Source organism: Jaculus jaculus, chromosome 14 (genome assembly GCF_020740685.1).
Source record: "Jaculus jaculus isolate mJacJac1 chromosome 14, mJacJac1.mat.Y.cur, whole genome shotgun sequence".
NCBI classification, from domain to species: domain Eukaryota; kingdom Metazoa; phylum Chordata; class Mammalia; order Rodentia; family Dipodidae; genus Jaculus; species Jaculus jaculus.
In genome coordinates, this window is record NC_059115.1 from 70,873,698 (window position 1) to 70,894,292 (window position 20,595).

General features: G+C 37.8%; 1 protein-coding gene across 6 annotated transcripts in view; it reads left to right on the forward strand.

Moving 5' to 3' along the window:
- Fam172a (family with sequence similarity 172 member A) overlaps window positions 1–20,595 on the forward strand; it is a 438,504-nt gene that overhangs the window by 205,098 nt on the left and 212,811 nt on the right. For all 6 annotated transcript variants that reach the window (XM_045134031.1, XM_045134026.1, XM_045134030.1 and 3 more), the window contains one exon: window positions 15,271–15,390. In XM_045134031.1, the coding sequence (XP_044989966.1) occupies window positions 15,271–15,390 (120 nt within the window). The remainder of the gene's footprint in view (window positions 1–15,270; window positions 15,391–20,595) is intronic.

Consider the following 20,595-nt stretch of genomic DNA (forward strand, 5'->3'; position numbering starts at 1 on the left):
TGTGCATGCATGCAAAAGTCAGAAGGGCATCAGGTAACCCCTGTCATGTTCTGTGCCATCTCGACACAGGATCTCTCACGGAGCCCAGATCTTGCTGCTTTTCAGTTAGACTGGCTGGCCACTGAACCCCAACAGTCCTGTCTTTGCCTCTCTCACACTGAGCTTAGAAGCATGCACAGATACCTCTGGTCTTTGATGGGGTTACTAAGGATAGAACTCAGCTCCTCATGCTTGTGCAGCATTTTTTGTTTTCATCAGTGTTTTGTTTTTCAGATTTTTTTTCTTTTTATTATTTCTTTTCTTTCTTCAATTTTTATTAACATCTTCTGTGATTATAAAAAATATCCCATGGTAATACCCCCCCCCATTTTCCCCTTTAAAATTCCATTTTTCATCATATCCCCTCCCCATCTCTATCAGTCTCTCTTTTATTTTGATGTCATGATCTTTTCCTCCTCTTTTGATGGTCTTGTGTAGGTAGTGTCAGGCACTGTGAGGTCATGGATATCCCGACCATTTTATGTCTGTAGGGAGCACATTGTAAGGAGTCCTACCCTCCCTTTGGCTCTTACATTCTTTCCGCCTCTTCCGCATTAGACCCTGAGCCTTGGAAGGTGTGATCAAGATATTACTCAGTACTCCAGTCACTTTTTTCCAGTACCATGATACCTTCTGAGTCATCCCAAGGTCACTGTCATCTGATAAGAGAAGATTCTCTACCCAAAGTGAGAGTAGCATTAATATAAGGGTATCAATATTAAGAGAAGTGCTTATTGGGCAGTTTGATAGGCATAGTATATACATTTATCCAGACATCAGCGGATGTTACACCCCCTAGGGCTCATGACTACCCCTGTTTTAAGTTTTCAATATCAGGGATGTTTTTCCCTGCATGGAGTGGGCCTCCAGTCCAATTAGAGTTGGTTTCCACCATGACACATGTGCCACTATTGTACCCATTGGCTCATTTGGCCTGGCTGGCCAATTATAAAGCTTGCAGTGTCCATTGTTGAGTATCTTTGCTGGTGTTATCTCTTTCTCTCATTGAACTGCATGCAGCATTTTCTTACCCACTGTGCAATCTTCCCAGCTGCTAAAATCTCCTGTTAATAGTACTTCCATTCATTTTTTTTGTTTGCTATATCTCTGAAGATAATTATGATACTGCATTTTGAAATCTTACTCTTCTTTCAAAGTGTGTGGTCCTTTCGTGTGGTGTTTTTGTTTGTTCTAGTTTTATGTTAGCATTTATAGGCTTTTTTCTGTGTCTGATATTTAACAGTCTGCTGTGATTTATCAGTGACAATGAATGGAATCTCTCATCATATTGGTGTGAGTATGTGTGATGTGTTCAGTGTTGTCTCCTTGTAGAGAACGTCTATGATGCTCAGACAATCCATCCATAGCTTTAGATTGCTTTGCTTGGGTTCTCTAAAGAGGTCTGATAGTCTTCTGAGTGACAGCTGGGTTACTGCCTGCCACCTGGAAGTTTATAAAGGATAAAGTCTGCTACGACAAGGTGACCTCCACCAGCGTCTTTTACCTTTAAAGTGCATAGCGTGGGACTGGCAGTGGACTCAGTGGTGGAATGTGCTCGGCATACATGAAGCCCTGCATTCAATCCCCAACTCACAATCACTTAATCACCTTTTTTTTCTCTTCTGAAATTGATGCCAACTTTCTCTTACATTTCCATTTCAAAGTTTTTTCTGCTAGGATATGTAAAATCATCATTCAAGCTAGATAGAATGAAAGAGGAAAATAAACTGTTTCTTTGTTTTCCTTTTTTTTATTTTTTGTTTTTAGTTTTTCAAGGTAGGGTTGCACTCTAGCCCAGGCTGACCTGGAATTCACTATGTAGTCTCGGGGTGGTCTTGAACTCTTGAGGATCCTCCTACCTCTGCCTCCCAAGTGCTGAGATTAAAGGGGTGTGCCACCACACCCAGCTGTAACTGTTTCTTAAAGAGCTTGAGTCTAGCATGTGCTTCCCTTTCTCCTTCAAGCCCAGAGAGAAGCACCTGGATCCTATCTCTGAGCTTTTGAGGATTCTTAAAACAGACTGGATGCCCAGCTTTCCTACCGCCAAATTGAGACTAGACTTTCTCAGATCTGCTAAATTAGTTACCACTTGGCTCTTTCTGATGCCTATCTTCTAAAACGTCATTTTTTTTCCGGCCTTGTTCTCTTACTCCTTGTGAATTTGTCTTTGTTGAAAGAATCTTTTACTGTAGTTTTCATGGGCATTAGGGAGATAATGCCGTCAGACACAAGTATTTAATCTGCCATTCTACAGTGGAACTGAGTCCATAAGGATTCTGAACAGGGATTGACAAAGATTTTCTGTAGGAAAAAGATAGTGAATCATTAATGCTTACAGACTGTACTGATTGTGGCTCAACAACTCAACTCCAGTGTTGTAAGGTGAAAGCAGCTATCCATAATGTGTGACAAGTATATGTGTTCAAAGAGGACCAAGCTACCCTTTACTAGCCTTACTGTTTTAGACAAATGATTTGCCATTATTTTTGTTGTTGTTAGCCTTGTTGTGGTGCATGTTAAAGCATAGTTACAACTATGTTCTAAAAATTTCAATATGTGTTTGATAAGTACGTGTCATTGTGTTTCCATAACCACAGTCATCTTAGCAAAACAAACCACATTTCCTGGGCTGAGGACATGGCTCTGCAGTGTAAGGGGCGTGCTTGCAACGCCTGCCGCCCTGGGTTCAGTTCGCTAGCACTCTCGTGATGCTGAGTTCTGAGTGCCCGTGTGACTGTGATCTCAGGCAGCCGAGGGCAGTGGCAGGCGGAGCCGGGAGAACGCAAAGCTCCCAGCCCGGTTCCTGTGCTGCCGCAGCAGACGCGCCTGTCTCAGATGGGAGAGCGAGCGCAGACAGCGTCCCGGCTCACTCAGCACGCGCCACACCCACGGACAAACAAGTGATTTCCTTCCGTCACCCAGAACTGCTCTCTGCTGACTTCTTACCTCTGTTTTAGTGCCACTCCTCCCCCCCGTGTCCTCAGCCTGCTGGGCAGTGCTTTGTACTCTTCCAGAATGTCCTGTCAATGGAATCATACTATATGAAGTTTTCTGTGTCTAATTTCTTTTTCTTAGCCTTATTTTTTCTGTAGGTGAATAAATGGCAGAACATAAATAATAAGTTTCAAGTTATCTCTAGTTTATTTATCATTAGATAGCTGAGTATTCAAACAAGAAAAAGAAACATGAATTTTTCGAAAATAAACTCACTCATTTCCCAGCAAAGTTCTTTTCTCATGCAAGCTTGGCCCATTGTGCATGATATGTACATAAAATACATCCTATGCCTTTGTCTAAAGGCTCTTGAGTCTGGCTGTTCTTATGAGTGTAGCAACAATGTTATGCCTACACAGAGAAGGGTACTGAGTGCCTTTCAGTATTAAAAACTTTACTCATTAAATGATTAGCATTATAACTGTGAGATCAGACTACCTATATTTGAATCCTAGCACTGCCATATTGAGTCTTCTTGAGTAAGTTTCTTAGTCATTCTTTGTCTGCTCATCTGATTGTAGGGATATTAATAGTAATGTTATTCCTGGATTGCATGTGCTAACTTGCAATGTATATTTTGTGTATTTTGATTGCATGTATATTTTGACTTATGTTAAGTGAAGAGGGTCATCAGTGCTTGCCTTGTTAGAAATACTAAGGAACAAGCCAAGTAGAGTCCAGTTGACTCTGTTTGTCTCCTATTCCAGAGCATAGCTTGTCTTGTGACTCTAGGGCCCTGTCAGGATTCGTTTGGTAACACATCTGTAAATGAGGGATTATATTTATTTGTTTTCCTTATTTTTGAAATTAACTCTTTGTCAGTTAGTTTTGGTTTAGATATTATGTTTAGTCCAATTAAAAGAGATTTTTTAAAATGTATTTATTTATTTATTGGACAGAGAAAGAGGGGGAGAGCGAGAGGGAGAGAATGGGCTTGCTGGGGCCTTCAGCCACTGGAAACAAACTCCAGGTGCATGCGCCACCATGTGCATCTGGCTAACGTGGGTCCTGGGGAATCAAACCTGGGTTCTTTGGCTTTCCATGCAAACGCTTTAGCTGCTAAGCCATCCCTCCAGAGTGCTATAAGAGAACATTTTGTGGTAGCCGTTTTATATTTTCTGCCATTTGTTAACCCTGTGCTATATGTGATTGGAAAGGCTGGGCAGCATAGCATAGAAGCTCATACATTAGAACCACGCAGACCGGCTTGTAGGTTTGACAAGTTTTGTGACCTTGAGTAAATCCATCACCACAAATTGAGTATTTACAGTCTCTGAAGCTGGGCATGATAGCTTGGGCTTAGTACTCAGGAGGCTAAGGGAGAAGGATGGCTATGAGTTTGAAACCAGTCTGGGCAAGAGAGTGTTTTTTTTTTAGGTTAGCCTGGCCTAGAAGGAGCTCCTGGCCTAATAAATAAAACAAAATGAAACAAAAAAAATGTGAGAGAGAGATTTGTCTCATAAAGACATTGTAAAGAACAAATGAGAGAAAACATAAGTCCAGTTCAAGTGAATAATATACTGGGCAGGAGATAGATTCCAGAAATATTTCAGAGAATAAGCTAAAGAGATAATTAGGAGTTGGGAATGCAATTCAGAGCTTAATTTAGACATGTGGAGTTTGAACTCTCTGTTTAATTTTAATACCTTTGATAATCTCTAAGTACTGACCTTTTGGGGGGAGCAGTTCAAGGTAGGGTCTTACTCTAGCTCAGGCTCACCTGGAATTTACTGTGTAGTCTCAGGGTGGCCTTGAACTCAAAGCAATCCTCCTACCTCTGCCTCCCAAGTGCTGGGATTAAAAGCGTATGCCACCATGCCTGGCAGTACTGACCATTTTTATATTTACTACAAATATTTTCTTGGTATAACCAGTCACGATTTGTGAATGTACCCATATGTCTAGTAAATAGCCTGGCATCTGTCTTCAATGTTGATTGTTGATAAAAATATCTTTGCATCTAAAATTAAGGAAAAATAATAGTTTCAAGTTTATTTTTATAGATTCTTGTATTTGTTATAATTGTCTAAAGTTTAATCTGATAAAACTGCTATTTTAATGAAAATGTCTAATAGCGTTATCTGCGTATGATTCAACTTAATATTTGGAGACAATATAATGCTTCTTAAATTTTTGGTGTTTCCATTATGTGCACAATGTACCATTAGTTTTATTCGTAGATAGATAGATAGATAGATAGATAGATAGATAGATAGATAGGCATTCCTTTAAACTGCTAAGTGTCAATATAGACAACTTGTAAAAAAAAATGGCACATTTAAAATAGGACAAAATAAAGGGAAATTTTTATCCAAATCATAAAGGTTTATATAATGTAAGTTACCCTGAAGTTTTGACTTTAAAATGGGCATTTTAAAACGTTTTAATTCATTGCATTTTCAGCTTCCATTTCCTAATCAGTTATAATTTAAAGTGTATATTATGGGATCACTCATTTTATAACTTTATTAGCAACAGGTTAGTTGAAGAAAAATCTGTCAAATTTGGCAGTGGTTCAGAAAATATGTGAACCTGTCACTGTAAGCAGTCTCAAAGGGCAAAATGCATTACAGGAGCTAATTAACCTTAGAAAATAATTACGCAAATATGCAAATGTTGTTTAGACAATTACGTGTCTTACCAGCTCGGGTAGTCCATCACAGATGCAAACCTCACAATGCCGAGGTAGTAGAACCTGGCGCAGTTGATAAGCCTGGGTACCTGCATCCCTGCTGTTTGGCTTTAGCGATTAGTGGTGGCAAGAGCACATCGGGGATTCAGCCTGTTCTCTCAGTATTCTGAAGTCTGTGGTGCAAATATTCTGTGCATTGCTGCCCCAAATCTGTAATTAATGGATTGAATTCTTTTCATATATTTCATACATTTACATATTCTAAAATCCTCCAAGTTGAATTAAGTTACTCCATACAAAATATACTCTAATGTAAAATTCATGGAGAAACCTGTAGAATAGATTATGTATGTTTGCATTTCTGTAGTTAAAGTGTATTATAAAGTCTTTGCTATAGAATTCTGTTTAGTCTCAAAATATACTGTCTGTAGCATACCCTCTTGATTATGGTTTATAAGTATATAAGGATTGTTGACACAATGTTGGCTTTTGGTTGGAATGACACTAATTTGCCTTGATATAGCATCACCTCATTTATAAAATCAATTTTAATTTACAATGTCACTACTGTATTGTTCTAGTGGTATATATCTAGAAACTTCCTATATTAATTTATATGTATATGCTTGCTATAGGAGGTTGCAAATACTTCATAGAATTTAATGATAGTAGTGTTGTTCCATTAGACATTGTAAAGCATAAGAAAAATATAATGTTAATTCTGTAAAAAAACATAGGAAATAGCCATATATGAAAGCCCAAGGTTGTAGGGGACAAGTTTATCTCCTTTATTGCCTTTAAAAATAATATCTTGATAAGGTGATCTGTTCTATCTTACTAGATCTTCAAAACTGGAATTGGCATGGTATCAGCAGCCTTCTTCCTATGGTGCAAGATCATTGTTCTTTACATGGATGTGCTTTAAACACAGCATTGCCTTAACCTTGCTCCATGCCAGTACTCGAAGTATCAAGCAGTTCTGCTCTTCTGTGTGCAGTCTTTGTCATTTACTGCTTGTAAACATGGAGTGAGCTCAGAGTAGTTTTAAGAATTTTCTAGTTATGAAGACACAGAGATCTTAGATTCCCCCACCTTAAGAAACTATCAATAACCTCCGGAGTGCTATTTCTGACTTTTTGTTATTATTTACATGTTTATTATAAGTATTCTTTGTAGAAATGCTGGATAATTTAGGAAATTATAGCAAGGTAAAAATAGGAAAGATTCACAATTCTACCATTTGTAGGCAGCACAGCTTCTTGTAATGGTTTTATTTCCTTCTTCTGAAATGTCTTTTTCAAAGTTTTATATACTAAAAATTATATGTAAAAATAAGAGTTGTATTATTATGTTTTAATTTTGCTGAATAGTTATATACTATTTCCTTAAAGGAAATATAATTTATTTAAATATTTTCCAATTATGTAGTATTTAAGCTTCATCCAGATTTTTCTGCCATTAGATAGTGGCAGTCATCTTTGAGATGTTCTAATTTAGTAGAAATTAGATTCATTAAAGGAGGTTAGCTACTCCTTGGTCTTGTGATCTGAAATGCATTCCATCTCATTTTGCTCACATTCTTACTATGAATAGCACCAGCATTGTTGAAGTAGAAATGACTTAGCAAAGGAAAGAAAAGATATATAGAAAAAAAATCTGACATGGTATAGGATTTAATTTAAATCACCCAGGCTGATAGACCTGGCAGGTAACACTATTTGATGTTAGCTTTAAACATGGTGTATAATAACAGAGGTAAATACTTAAAAACACTTTCTATATATTTTTCCAGGCTTGTGTGAGTCAAGGCTTAGTGGAGCCCTTTTTATTTCTGAATGACAGGCTTACCTCCACTGAACTTTCTAACTCAATGGTATCCTAGATTGGATTTCACAGTTTTGAGCCCCCTACCTTTGCTGGATGAAAAATCAAAAGAATCTCAAAACAAGGATCACAAAATATGTTTACAATCAAAAACATTTATTAGGCCGGCATAGTAGCTCATGCTTGTATTCCAGCACTTGGGAGGCAGCACATACTTGTAATGCAGCACTTGGGAGGTAGCTCACGCTTGTAATCCAGCACTTGGGAGGTAGCTCATGCTTGTAATCCAGCACTTGGGAGGTAGCTCATGCTTGTAATCCAGCACTTGGGAGGCAGCTCAAGCTTGTAATCCAGCACTTGGGAGGTAGCTCATGCTTGTAATCCAGCATTTGGGAGGTAGCTCACGCTTGTAATCCAGCACTTGGGAGGAAGCTCATGCTTGTAATCCAGCACATAGGAGGCAGCTCACTCTTGTAATCCAGCACTTGGGAGGTAGCTCACGCTTGTAATCCAGCACTTGGGAGGTAGCTCACGCTTGTAATCCAGCACTTGGGAGGTAGCTCACGCTTGTAATCCAGCACTTGGGAGCAGCTCATGCTTGTAATCCAGCACTTGGGAGCAGCTCATGCTTGTAATCCAGCACTTGGGAGGTAGCTCATGCTTGTAATCCAGCACTTGGGAGGCAGCTCAAGCTTGTAATCCAGCACTTGGGAGGTAGTTCACGCTTGTAATCCAGCACTTGGGAGGCAGCTCACGCTTGTAATCCAGCACTTGGGAGCAGCTCATGCTTGTAATCCAGCACTTGGGAGGTAGCTCACGCTTGTAATCCAGCACTTGGGAGGTAGCTAATGCTTGTAATCCAGCACTTGGGAGGCAGCTCACGCTTGTAATCCAGCACTTGGGAGGCAGCTCACGCTTGTAATCCAGCACTTGGGAGGCAGCTCACGCTTGTAATCCAGCACTTGGGAGGCAGCTCACGCTTGTAATCCAGCACTTGGGAGGCAGTTCAAGCTTGTAATCCAGCACTTGGGAGGCAGCTCACGCTTGTAATCCAGCACTTGGGAGGCAGCTCACGCTTGTAATCCAGCACTTGGGAGGTAGCTCACGCTTGTAATCCAGCACTTGGGAGGCAGCTCACGCTTGTAATCCAGCACTTGGGAGGCAGCTCATGCACGTAATCCAGCACTTGGGAGGCAGCTCACGCTTGTAATCCAGCACTTGGGAGGCAGCTCACATTTGTAATCCAGCACTTGGGAGGTAGCTCACATTTGTAATCCAGCCTCCACAGCAAGACCCTGTCTCACAAAAACAAACATCAGAAACACATCTTTTACTTCCTTGTGGTTTGCTTATACTAAGGATTCTGTTGTCCTTTTTGATCTTTTTGCGGGGGGTAGGGCCTCTATAAACCAGCCTATAAACGTATACAGTGTCCCTTAGAAATCTACCTTATGATTTAATTTACTAAAGAAAAGTTACTTAGAGAAAAGTTAGCACACCAAAACAGTTTATTTAATCACTTAATCTTTTAATCCTTTGAACAGTGTAACTTCAAAAGCCCCCAAAATTATGAATATATAACGATCCTTAAATCATTTAAATGTGACTCTGCAAAAGCTGTGCTCACTTTAGGATGTTGCTGCTCTCCCTCTTTTCCATGTCTCTCCTTCTCTTAATGCCTGTGCTTAAATCTATATTAAAACCCTTTCTTAATAAACTCCAACTTTGCTTCCAGAATAGATTTTAAGATGGAGATTTGCATGCAGGAAATCTGTTGAAGCTTTTTTTCTGTGATCTGCAACTGTAAGGAAGAAAACAGTAGAATTAAACAGGCCTTTAAGTCCTATGTAATTGCAAGGTCACAAGAGCCTCCACTAATACAAGATAAGTAGGATGAGCAGGGTTTTTTGTTTTTTTTAAATAGTGCCACTTTAGATCTGCACTGTTAGTACAATTACTGATAAGATTTTTCCATATTCTCAAAAGTTTGTATAATAAATTGCATATTTATCCAATGCATATCTTCAGAATTCTGATACAGTAGAGTTAGTCTTTTTAAAAATATTTTAAATTTATTTATTTGAGAGGGGGGAGTATGGGTATGCCAGGGCCTCCTGCCACTACAAATGAACTAAAGATGCATGTGCCACTTGGTGCATCTGCTTTTATGTGGGTACTGGGGAATCGATTCTAGTAACCACTAAGCAATCTCAGCCAGCCCCTGAATGGTCATTTTAAAGAAGCACTCTAAAGAACATAACTAGGTGTGGTGGCATATACCTGTAATCTCAGTTCTTGGGAGGTTAAGGTTATGAGTTTGTGGCCACGTGGGATATAAACCTGCCTAGGTTTCAGTTAATTAATTAATTAAAACAATGCATTGGTATAACTGCCATGATAGTTAAAAAATGGATCCTTGGCAGCCACTAGCCATCCCAGTCACTGCTCAAGTTCTCTTCGTTAAAGTTAACTGCTATCCAGGATTTTGTGATACCCATCTTCCTGCCTTTTGAAAAAAAATTTTATTTTAAAATATTTTTATTTATTTATTTGTAAGTACAAAGAAACATGACTCACCAGGACACAGTGTCACTGCAAAGGAACTGCATGTGCATCTGGCTTTACTTGGGTACTGTGGAATAGAACCCAGGTCACTAGGCTTTACAGGCAAACACCTTAGCCTTTGCATCATGTCGCCAGTCTCCCTTCCTGCCTTTTAAACAGGAAATGAGAGCTAACTCATCAAAGCCTGGAATTACTACCTGTATTTCCTTTAAATTATTTTTTTATTCTTTGGGTAGATGTCTTTATTTTCTATTTTAATGTTTCTGGAGTGTGTAGTGCATGTGCATGCATGTTCTTGTGTGTGAGTGGAAGTGTACTTGTTGCAGTCCGGTTCGCATTGCTGGTAGAAATCACCCAACCAAGAGCAGCTTCTGGGAAAAAGAGATTTATTTTGGCTTACAGGCTTAAGGGGAAGCTCCACGATGGCAGGGGAAAACGATGGCATGAGCAGAGGGTGGACATCACCCCCTGGCCAACAGAAGGTGGACCACAGCAACAGGAGGGTGTGCCAAACACTGGCATGGGGAAACTGGCTATAAAGCCCATAAGCCCACCCCCAACAATACACTCCCTCCAGGAGGCATTAATTCCCAAATATCCATCAGCTGGGAACCTAGCATTCAGAACACCTAAGTTTATGGGGGACACCTGAATCAAACCACCACAGTACTCATGCCACGGCACATGTGAGACTTTCAGAGGACAGCTTTCAGGGTTGACCCCTAGGCTTCTACTTCTGCTGAGGCACGGTCTTGGGTGGCTTATGGTTTCCTTATCTCTGACTGCCAGGCCAACTCATTTAAGCTTCTAGGAAGTTCTCCTGTTTCCAATTCTCCTCTTGCTGTTGGTATGCTGAACTACAAAAGCCTATCATAGTTTCTGGCTATTTTCCATGGTTCTAGGGATCTGAACCTGGGTACTTTGGTGCTTGAGGGCCAAGCACTTTATCCACTGAGCCATCTCTCCATGTATGTATATTGTAACTGTAGGTATTTTCATTTTATATTGTTACTAATAGATATCTTTGAAAGTATGTTTGTATTTTAAAATATGACTACAAGATTTTAGGGCTTAAATTTTTTTTTTAATTTTTAGGGTTTTTTTTTTTTTTTTTTTTTTAGACTTTCATGTAGTCTAGGCTGGGTAAACTTGCTGTGTTACCTTCTTTCTCCATCTTCAAAATGCTGGGATTACAGGCATGGCTGGTCTTGTGGGTGGGAGTTAATAGTCATTTACTACTTAAGATTGAATGAGCAAAAAGACTAGGCTCTTGGCTTCCAGAGTTTAATAATCTGGACTGGAGAGATAGGTCAAACTTGTATGAAAGCCTACTTACCCAAGTTCAATCCTCTTCAGCACCCAGGTAAGAGTTGCTTGCAAAGTCTTGCACACATCTGTAATCTCATTGTGTCTAGGGCAATGGGAAGTAGATCCAGGAGAACCCGTGAACTGTCTAACTGCAGCAGCAGCAGGAGAGACCCTGTCTCAAAAGAAGGTGGGAAGAGAGGAGAATAACATCCAAGATCAGCCCATACACATTATACACAGACACTCAAACAAACTTTAAAAGACTATGATAATCTAACCAGTATTATCAGAGAGATTCCTGAGTGCAGGCTTGAGAAACATGTACAAGGCTCTGTCAAAGAGAATATTAGCATGCCTTCCGTGTGACAAGGAAATGTGTTTTAGTAGGTGATGCCTCTTTTCAGTAACAAAGACAGGCTATAAGAAGGTAAGGTGAGGTCAGAGGTCCAGTATTGCTTTCAGGCCAAAGAACTCCAGACAAGAAAAGGTGACACAATTTGCTTATTTCAAGTTGTTCCCTGTAACTAGAACAGAGAGTGATCACTGGGCTCTCAGGAGACAAAAAGTCTTTTAGGACAAGGTTTTGTGCAGGTCAGTGACAAGAGATATTATTCAAGAGATAGATAGATACCAGATCATGTAGGGCCCTTAATGCCACATTGAAGAATCTGAATTTCATCTTGAAGCCAGTGAGAAAACTTTGGAGGATTCTAAGCAGAGAGTGACTAACATGGAAAAATAAATAAATATACTTGTATGTTTTAGAAGGAATTTGAAAATAGGAATTCTGTTTACAAAATCTGGGGCGTGCTGATAGAGGAAGATGGGAGAGCCACGCGCCTGTGGAGCCACATGTCTGAAGCTAACGCACAAGACAGGAGAAGAGAAAGAAGTGGACAAGTTTCAGGGACAACTAGACACAGAACCAGTGAGGAACTGATGGGAGACCTAAGTGGTAGTAAGAGTAAAAGATGGTGTTCTTATTTCAGCTGGGTGTGAGAAGAATAGACAGACGTGTTAGAGGGGAAATTTTAGTATGCTTTCCTTTGGTTGAACTTGACATTATATATATGACATCCCGAAGCATATGACTAGTAGTCAGCACTTTTGTGGCTGTGAAGAGGAATCTAGAGCAGGGATAGACATTAGAGAACAGAAGCTCAATACCTGCTATAAAATTTATAACGTGGTTAGGTGATAGCTCATGTTTGCAGAAATAGTACTTGGAGACTGTGGCAGGTGGATTGCCATGATCACATGGCTACAGAGTGAGTTCTGTGCAAGTCTTGTCTGTAATGGAGGCACTGCTTCAAAAACCCAGCAAAGAACCCTTTAAGAAAATGAGGTGCAAGCTCACTGGGTCCTTCAGATTTCTTATGGTGAAAGAGATACCCACTCATAGAATAAATTTAGAGCCTGGGCGCTGTGCTACAAGCCTGTCATTCCAGCACTCTTTTTTTTTTCTTTAAATATTTTGTTTTTATTTACTTTATTTGAGGGAAGAAAGAGGCAGAGAAAGAGAGAGAAAGTGGGTGCTCCAGGTCCTCCAGCCACTGCAAACAAACTACAGATGCATGTACCACCTTGTACATCTGGCTTCCATGGGTACTGGGGAATTGAACCTGAAGTCCTTTGGCTTTACAGGCAAGCACCTTAACTGCTAAGCCATTGTTCCAGCCCTCATCCCAGTACTCTTAAGCCCACATTGGAGGAATGGGTTGCCACAAGTGCAAGGCCAACCTGGTACATGAGGTAAGAAGTTGAATTCCAGGCTGAACTGGGCTCTAAGCTTTTAGTATAGGTTGAAGAAGGAGGGGAGAGAGGCAGAGTGAGAAGGTGGCAAGGAGAAAGCTGAGCTGAGAGAGAGAGGCAGAGAGAAAGGTATAAGGAGAGCAGCTCAGGGAAAGGACAGTTGTACACAGATAAGAAGGGTGCATGTGAGCTTTGGAAGAGATGGAGTTGCATTTAAGTGCCTTTCTAACAATGCTGTATATACAATCCTCTCTAAAACTCTCTCCCATTTTTTCTCTCTCTCTCTTCCTTTCTCTCTCTCTTTCTCTCTACCTGTACCAGTCTGAAAAATAATCACTTATAAATTATTTTTTTAAAAAGTCATCAGGGGCTGGAGGTATGGCTTAGCAGTTAAGGTGCTTGCCTGCTGCAGCTGTTTATGACAGAGGCTGCCGGGGGGCCCGGTGAGGTAGTGCTGGGATCCCTGGTCCTTGAGAGTCTCAGCTTTGAAGTCACTTCACCATTGCTGGAGAACCCAAAAACCAAAGTCATATGTCTCCTGGCCAATAGTGGCAAACTTATCAATACAGGAGACAAATGAATCTGTGTGTTGATACTAAGCGTGAAATTCTAACTCATTTTTTTTTCTGTACACATACCTTATGCACATAGCCAGAAGGTAATTGGAAACAAGAAAGACTGAACCTAGGGCCTTTGGACTTAAATACTAGTCAAGCACTGTGCTGAGCTCTACTACTGGCCCTCTTAGTTTTTTAAATGCTTTTAAAAAAGATAAAAACCTAAAATGGAAAAATCTTAACATATTGTGCTCATTTGTGATAGTAACACAGTGTTAGGAAACTGGCTTCTAAGTTTCAAAGAAATAGATGTATGAATATATTTTAATGTAATAGTTTGTTATTTGATAATTGTTTAGCTTCTTATTTATTATTTTGTTTTCACATTATCAAAAATTTTCCTGTAAACATGGATAGATGATAATGATTGATTGATTGATAGATAGATAGATAGATAGATGATCAGTGGCGAAACAAATATGGCAAAATTAAGTTACAGAACTTTGGGAATTTTCTGTGCTGTATATGTCCTGATAAAAAATATTTGTAGAGGGCTGAGAAGATGGCTCAGTCAGTAATGAGCTTGTGGCACAAGCATGGGTTCTAATTTGAGATCCCCACGATACATATGAATGTCTGATGGGCGTAACAGCCCACTTGTCACTCCAGCATCAGAGATAAAGACACCATCCCCAGGGCAAGTTGGCTGATTAGACGATCTGAATTGGGTTCAAGTGAGAGCCATTTTCTCAGTAAACAAGTGGAAAATGGGAAACACACCTGCCATTAATCCATAGGTTTCACACACACGCACACACATGTATATCTGATCACATGTGTGCACATGCAAATACATATTTATGCAAAGATGTGTATGTATATATGTGTGTATGTATGTATTTATGTATATAAGTGTGTGTGTGTGTGTATATATATATATGTATATATATATGTGTGTGTGTATATATATATATATATATATATATATATATATATATATATATATATGAATGATAGGATTTAGCAAAGTAGGAGAAAATAAATGCCCCTAGATTTATATATTTAGGTTTCTCCCAGTTTTAGGAGTAAAATATGTATAGAAAATGCTTTGAGAGCACTTATATACCTTTTTAAATGATGAGTAGAAAATATTTATTATTTATTGTGCTTACACAGCTACTTAAAATCTCATATACCAAGTAACTTAATGTATGTAGAATATAAATATTTTAAGATACTATGTAATGTAGCTTAAATATTTTAGTTTTACATTGTTTCATTAAAAGACCAGTATAACTTTCTACTGCATATGTCTAATGTGCTTAAAAATAGTTCAACATCCCCCATATACCTGGATTATTGACCTTATAATGTATGTATTTTATATAACTTGTCTCATCAGATTGTATTAACAGTAATACTAATGGTAATGTCCTAACAGTTTTAATACTAATTTGTTCTCTTTATTTAAATGTCATTACTTTTTGGGTGAGCTCACAGCTTCTCATTTTATGCTATATGCGAGCATACGCTCTAACTTGATTACTGTGGCAACAGTTAGGTACAGTGTATAATAAGCGATCTTTGTTGTCTTTATAGGAGAATGGGTCTCCTGAAGAACATGCAGTCTACGTTTGGGACCACTTCATAGCCCAGTCTGCTGCAGAGAATGTCTTCTTCGTTGCTCACAGCTATGGAGGACTTGCTTTTGTTGAACTGGTAAGGGCAGATTTAACTGTTCAATTCCCAAGTCTCATTACAGGTTAATGTCCTTTATTTCTTTCTTCTTGGTATTATTGCTTTGTTTCACAGAGTGTGGAAATAAAGTATTTGGACTATATAATTTTATGATTTTTGAAGAGTATACTAATTTATCTTAGAATACGAGCTTTGCAATGCTAACCAGAAGGCTTTTTTGCTTGTTCCTTATTTACATATTATTTTTAAATTTCTAAATTATCTTGCCAGCTTCTATACATTTCATATGTACATTTCCTATTTTATTTGTATACCATTGGTACTTATTTTATCTGTACAGAACTCCAATTGTCAAGACCATTTTAATGTTTGATATTATTTTGATGTTTTTAACTGACATTAATGAGTGTTCTATTTAGTATTTGATACTTCATTTGTATTTATATTATTAGAATTAACATGGTCAGAATGCTCTTATTAATCTGTTCCTCGCTAAGATAATACTGCTTGGCCACAAATATCTTTACATTTCAAAATGCTGTGGCTCTTTGTGCTAATATTTTGTGTACCTGATAGAAACAGTTGCCAAACTCTGGAATTTTATGTGCCTTAGGCGTCATGCTGCAGGTCACGCCATCTTGTGCCAGTGTGCTTAATGTGCTGGAATCAGTACTAGAAAAGCAGTAATGCATAATTTTTACCTCCCTGTCTATAAGCCCTTGTCACAAGAAGGTACTATTACAATAATAAAATTATTAATTTGAGATAAAATTTTTGACAATTTGTTAATCAAATTGAAAGGAACAGTAAACGCAGGCACAGCCTGGTTTGTCTAACCTACTTTCTTCTAGAGGACTGAGTGCGTTTCTGTGGCCTTGTCGGTCGCTCTGCACCTTAGTCCCATTGTGTCATAACACTGGGGCGACACTGACGCCCAGAGCTCTGCAGCTGCTCGCGAGCCACAGGTGCACATACTAGAGAAAGACAGAAATAAGTTCACAGTTACATCATAAAATGACTTCAGTTTCTAGATAACTGTTTTCAAGCACTTTTTACTATTTTGAATTGGTTTATTTTAACATAGATAACAGATACCTAAGGTAGCACTTTAACATTTTTGTATGGCATGCTTTTAAGGATGAATGTTGGTTTTGAATAATTTCTTTCAATTTTTATGATAGATATAAATAACTATAAAGTTTAGCTATGATAGTTTTTCTTTGTAAGACATTAAAATTACATAAAACACGAGCTTTATTCAACTCGTTAGAGTAACTTAAAAATGTCTATAGGCTTGACTTAGTAAAAAAAAAAATTTAATGTTCAGTAAAACATATTATGCGTTGTTTAATTTTGACAGTTCATTAAAAAAAACTTTCTGTACCTCACATTTGGAATTTAGGTAGATTTTGGACTGTTTTTAAAATGAACTTAAGATGCCAGAGTTGACAGCTGACCAGTGTGTCAGTCTTGTTTTCCCTGTCCTGCTTGTCCCACACTGGTGGATAGTTCTCCACTTTTGTTCCACTTTAATACATAGCACACAGATGTTTCAGAACAAGACTTGACTTTTGACCTTGAGGCCATTAGGGTCGGGGTCCTCAGGGCCTGTGAAATTATCACAAGCTGAGCTAAAGTTTTTCTCCATCACAGGAAGTAACTAGTAAGTAAGAAGTTAAAAAGGAGCTTTGTCAGAGAGACAAGATGGTCTCAGTCAGGGTCAGCTTCTGTAGTCTGCTGTCTCTGCAGGAGGTGCATGTGTGGGAGGAGGGATATAACATAACCACTGGCACATCGCGTATCTGTCAGGCAACAGCAGAGCCGAGAAATCTATTTAATGTAATCTTCCTTGTTTATGACTTAAAGTATTGGTATTTATTATCTCTACTGTACATATTTGCTACCTTTTTTGAATGGAACAATTGATACATGTAATGTGGGAATAAATACAGACATTGATAACTGAAGAAAGAGCTATCCTGATGTAATACAATAGATTTCTATAAGCCAGTAACAATATACTCTGACATATTTGGTCATTATATTTAAGCTCATTATGTTTCTATTTCCAATTTTTAAAAAATAATAACATTATAAAAGAAAAAAAACAATGAAATGATATTAAACCTTTTGCCTAAAACTAATATTATTTCTTATCACTAATATTCTGAATGGAAAAATTACACTGCTTATAATGTTAGGAAATGCTGTCTTAGAGTAGTTCAACATATGTGTTATATGTGAAATTGTCATGTAACGTTAAAACTCTAGTATTAAAGGTTAATTATGAAAGGTAGCACATAAATTTTAAATTATGCTGCAGTTTTTTCTCAGCATGATATTTTATGTGTCATAATTTAAAACTTTAAGATTTCAGTAGTTTAAAACATACAAAATTGTCCTAAACTTTCACTACTAATTAAAAACTATATACCAGCCCCTGCCCCTCCCCTTTCTCAAAAACTAAAAGTTTAGTTTGTGCCATCATATTTGAATATATAGAAACTGCTTTTACTGTTTCCATACACATTCATATTCTGCTTCGGTCATAAATATGCAGAAGACTTATTTTAAGTGTTAACTCTGAAAAGTATACCTTCAACAGTAAATGCAGTTGTGTACAGTGAGTGCTTAGTGTTTGAATAGCAGGTGCCATCAAGACCTTAGATGAACTGTGTCTTGTCATTCACTCAATTAGAATTGTATAGAGTTGTAGTTTGAAGTCAATATTGTGGCTAATGGATATCTGAAGATAAATTACTTTTAAGTTCAGAGCATAAAATATTTGTAGAGGATTCTTGTTTTCTAATTGTTGCTTTAAGAAGCTGGGAATATAATTTATGACGATATCCTGTCTTAAAGTGCCAAATTTCTCTTGTAGAAGATGCTGTAGGGGAGCATTTGTTTGCAAAACCTGTTCATTTTGTGAAAGTATATCTTAGAACTTGACCAGTTTTGACCTCATGAAAACAGTGTACAGTTTGCTGTAGCAGTGAGAAAACTGATACCAGAAGCACACCTTTGACCACTTGCGCTCTCATCATCCAGGAAAAATTCGGATTTCCAGTTCTCTAAACTTTCTGTGCTCCTTGCAGAAATAGATACTGGTATGACATCTTGGAATTTCATTCTAAAACTATCATATGAACTGAAAATAAAGGTGTGAAAAAAAACTTGTATGTCTATGTTATCTTTTCTGTATATTAAAATATTGCCAATATGCACATTTACTGTTTAAACCATCATTTGTAAAACCTTAAATATTGCCTTAAGTTTTTTATTTCATATGTGGTAAGATTAGTCATTTTGACTATAATATATTTAGAAAATTCATTTGGAAAGATAGGTACAAATAATACTGCTTACAATTGCCATATTTTTGTTAAAATTAAGGCTGATTTTGTTTTCACTTGTCATGTTCGAAGCTGTCAGTTTTTGATCATTTTCATCATCTTGCTTTGGCCGTTGAGAAGGTGATTCCCATTGCTTGCCTAGTTGGTCATTTCAGATCTCTTTCTTATTGTTTCTCTAGGTGATTATCTGTTTGGCAAAATCATGTATTTTTTTAATTTTTAAAAATTTTTCCTTAATTTTTGTTTTCTTATTAGAAAATGAACTAGCTTTCCCTGGCAGTGCCAGTACTGGTCTCGGCTCATTTTACTGACCATTTTTGTAGTGCTCAGTAAATCACTTTGCATTTAAATTTATTCCCTTAACCAAAACAAGAGGATTCATATTTTTATAAATATATTAAGTGTTTGAGTCAATACATTTCAGTAGTTTGTTTGAGTTCTCTAAGCGATATAATATTAGAATCTTATTTTTATTTCCTTTTCTATGTTATTAGTGGTATGTTCACAGCCACCATTAAAAACATCACTTAGAAATGTGTGAAAACAGCTCCTTTTGAAAGCATGTCTCTACCCACTTTTGATTTTGGTTTCTCCATGCTTGTCAGCACTTGATTGGCACCTCACTTGCATGTGAATTAAGGAATGAAGGGAACTCTTATTTTCCTGCTATTGTTCCATGCTGAGCTCCCTGGCCTCCAGGCAGCCTAAGCTGCCCTTGAGCAGCTGATAGAGGACTAGTTTTGGACATAGCTGTGTAAGGACACTCAACCTCAGTCTACTCTTAGAAGATCTTTTTAAGTTGCCTGGGGCCTGGTTTAGATTCACATTGAAGAGAAACAGAAGAGAGCTAACATTTTTAGACCTTACCTGCATCAACATCTAACTGTAACTTTAAAGGAGTATCATTATATTTTGTCCACCATGAACAAGGTGGAATATCTGCTTAGTGTAGTGATTGCTAATAGCAAAAATTTGGGTGGCTGGGAATTAAAAATTAAGAGGCAGTAAAATAAGGGAATTTGAACCACAAAACAATTGGGTTATAATCTTTACCCTAGGCTGAGAACACTCTTGCAAACTTACTTTGAAATCTACCCTGTTCAGGAAAAATAAATTGACATTTGTAGTAAACTGCAAGATACATCTTAATTAGATCTTACAGTTGGCCTGTATACCTTTCTGTGTCCAAATGATAAAAAGAAATTTTCAGAATGCACTCTAGTATTGATGTCAAACAGATATCGTAACATAAGTAGTTATAAATACCTGTATAGTTAGTTGGCCTGTATATAGAGTTTAAGCCCTTGTATTAACACTTTTACTAATAAATTTATTGATTGTTCCTACTTTCCATTTAGCTATTGATTGATTTCATAATTCTAACTAATCAGTTTTTTTCTCATTCGACATTGTTAACATTTTTTCTTCTGGCAGTTTATAGTATTTTTTTTTGTTTTGTTTTCAACTTTCAAATTGACTGAAAAGATTACTTCTTTACAACTCACTTTTCTAAGTATTGTCTCTCAATAAAAGTAAGCTTATTAAAGTATATTATGTTTTCCCAATACTATACCATAGTCTAGAAGTCTGAGTGCATTCCATCCCATTTTAATATTACGTATCATTTGATTGCTTACTTTTCATTGTTTCATGTTTTAATCTTGTATTCTTTTTAAGGTACAATTTACATATATTTTTCACCAATGTGCAGTTTGTACATGTGCATGAGTATTCACAGGTGTTTACATAGATGCAGATGGAGGTCAGGGATTGACTTCCGGTGTCTTTCTTGATTACTCCTCATCTTATTCAGTGAGACAAGGTCTCTCACTTGAACCCAGAGCTTGCCAGTTCAGCCATCTCAGTTAGGCAC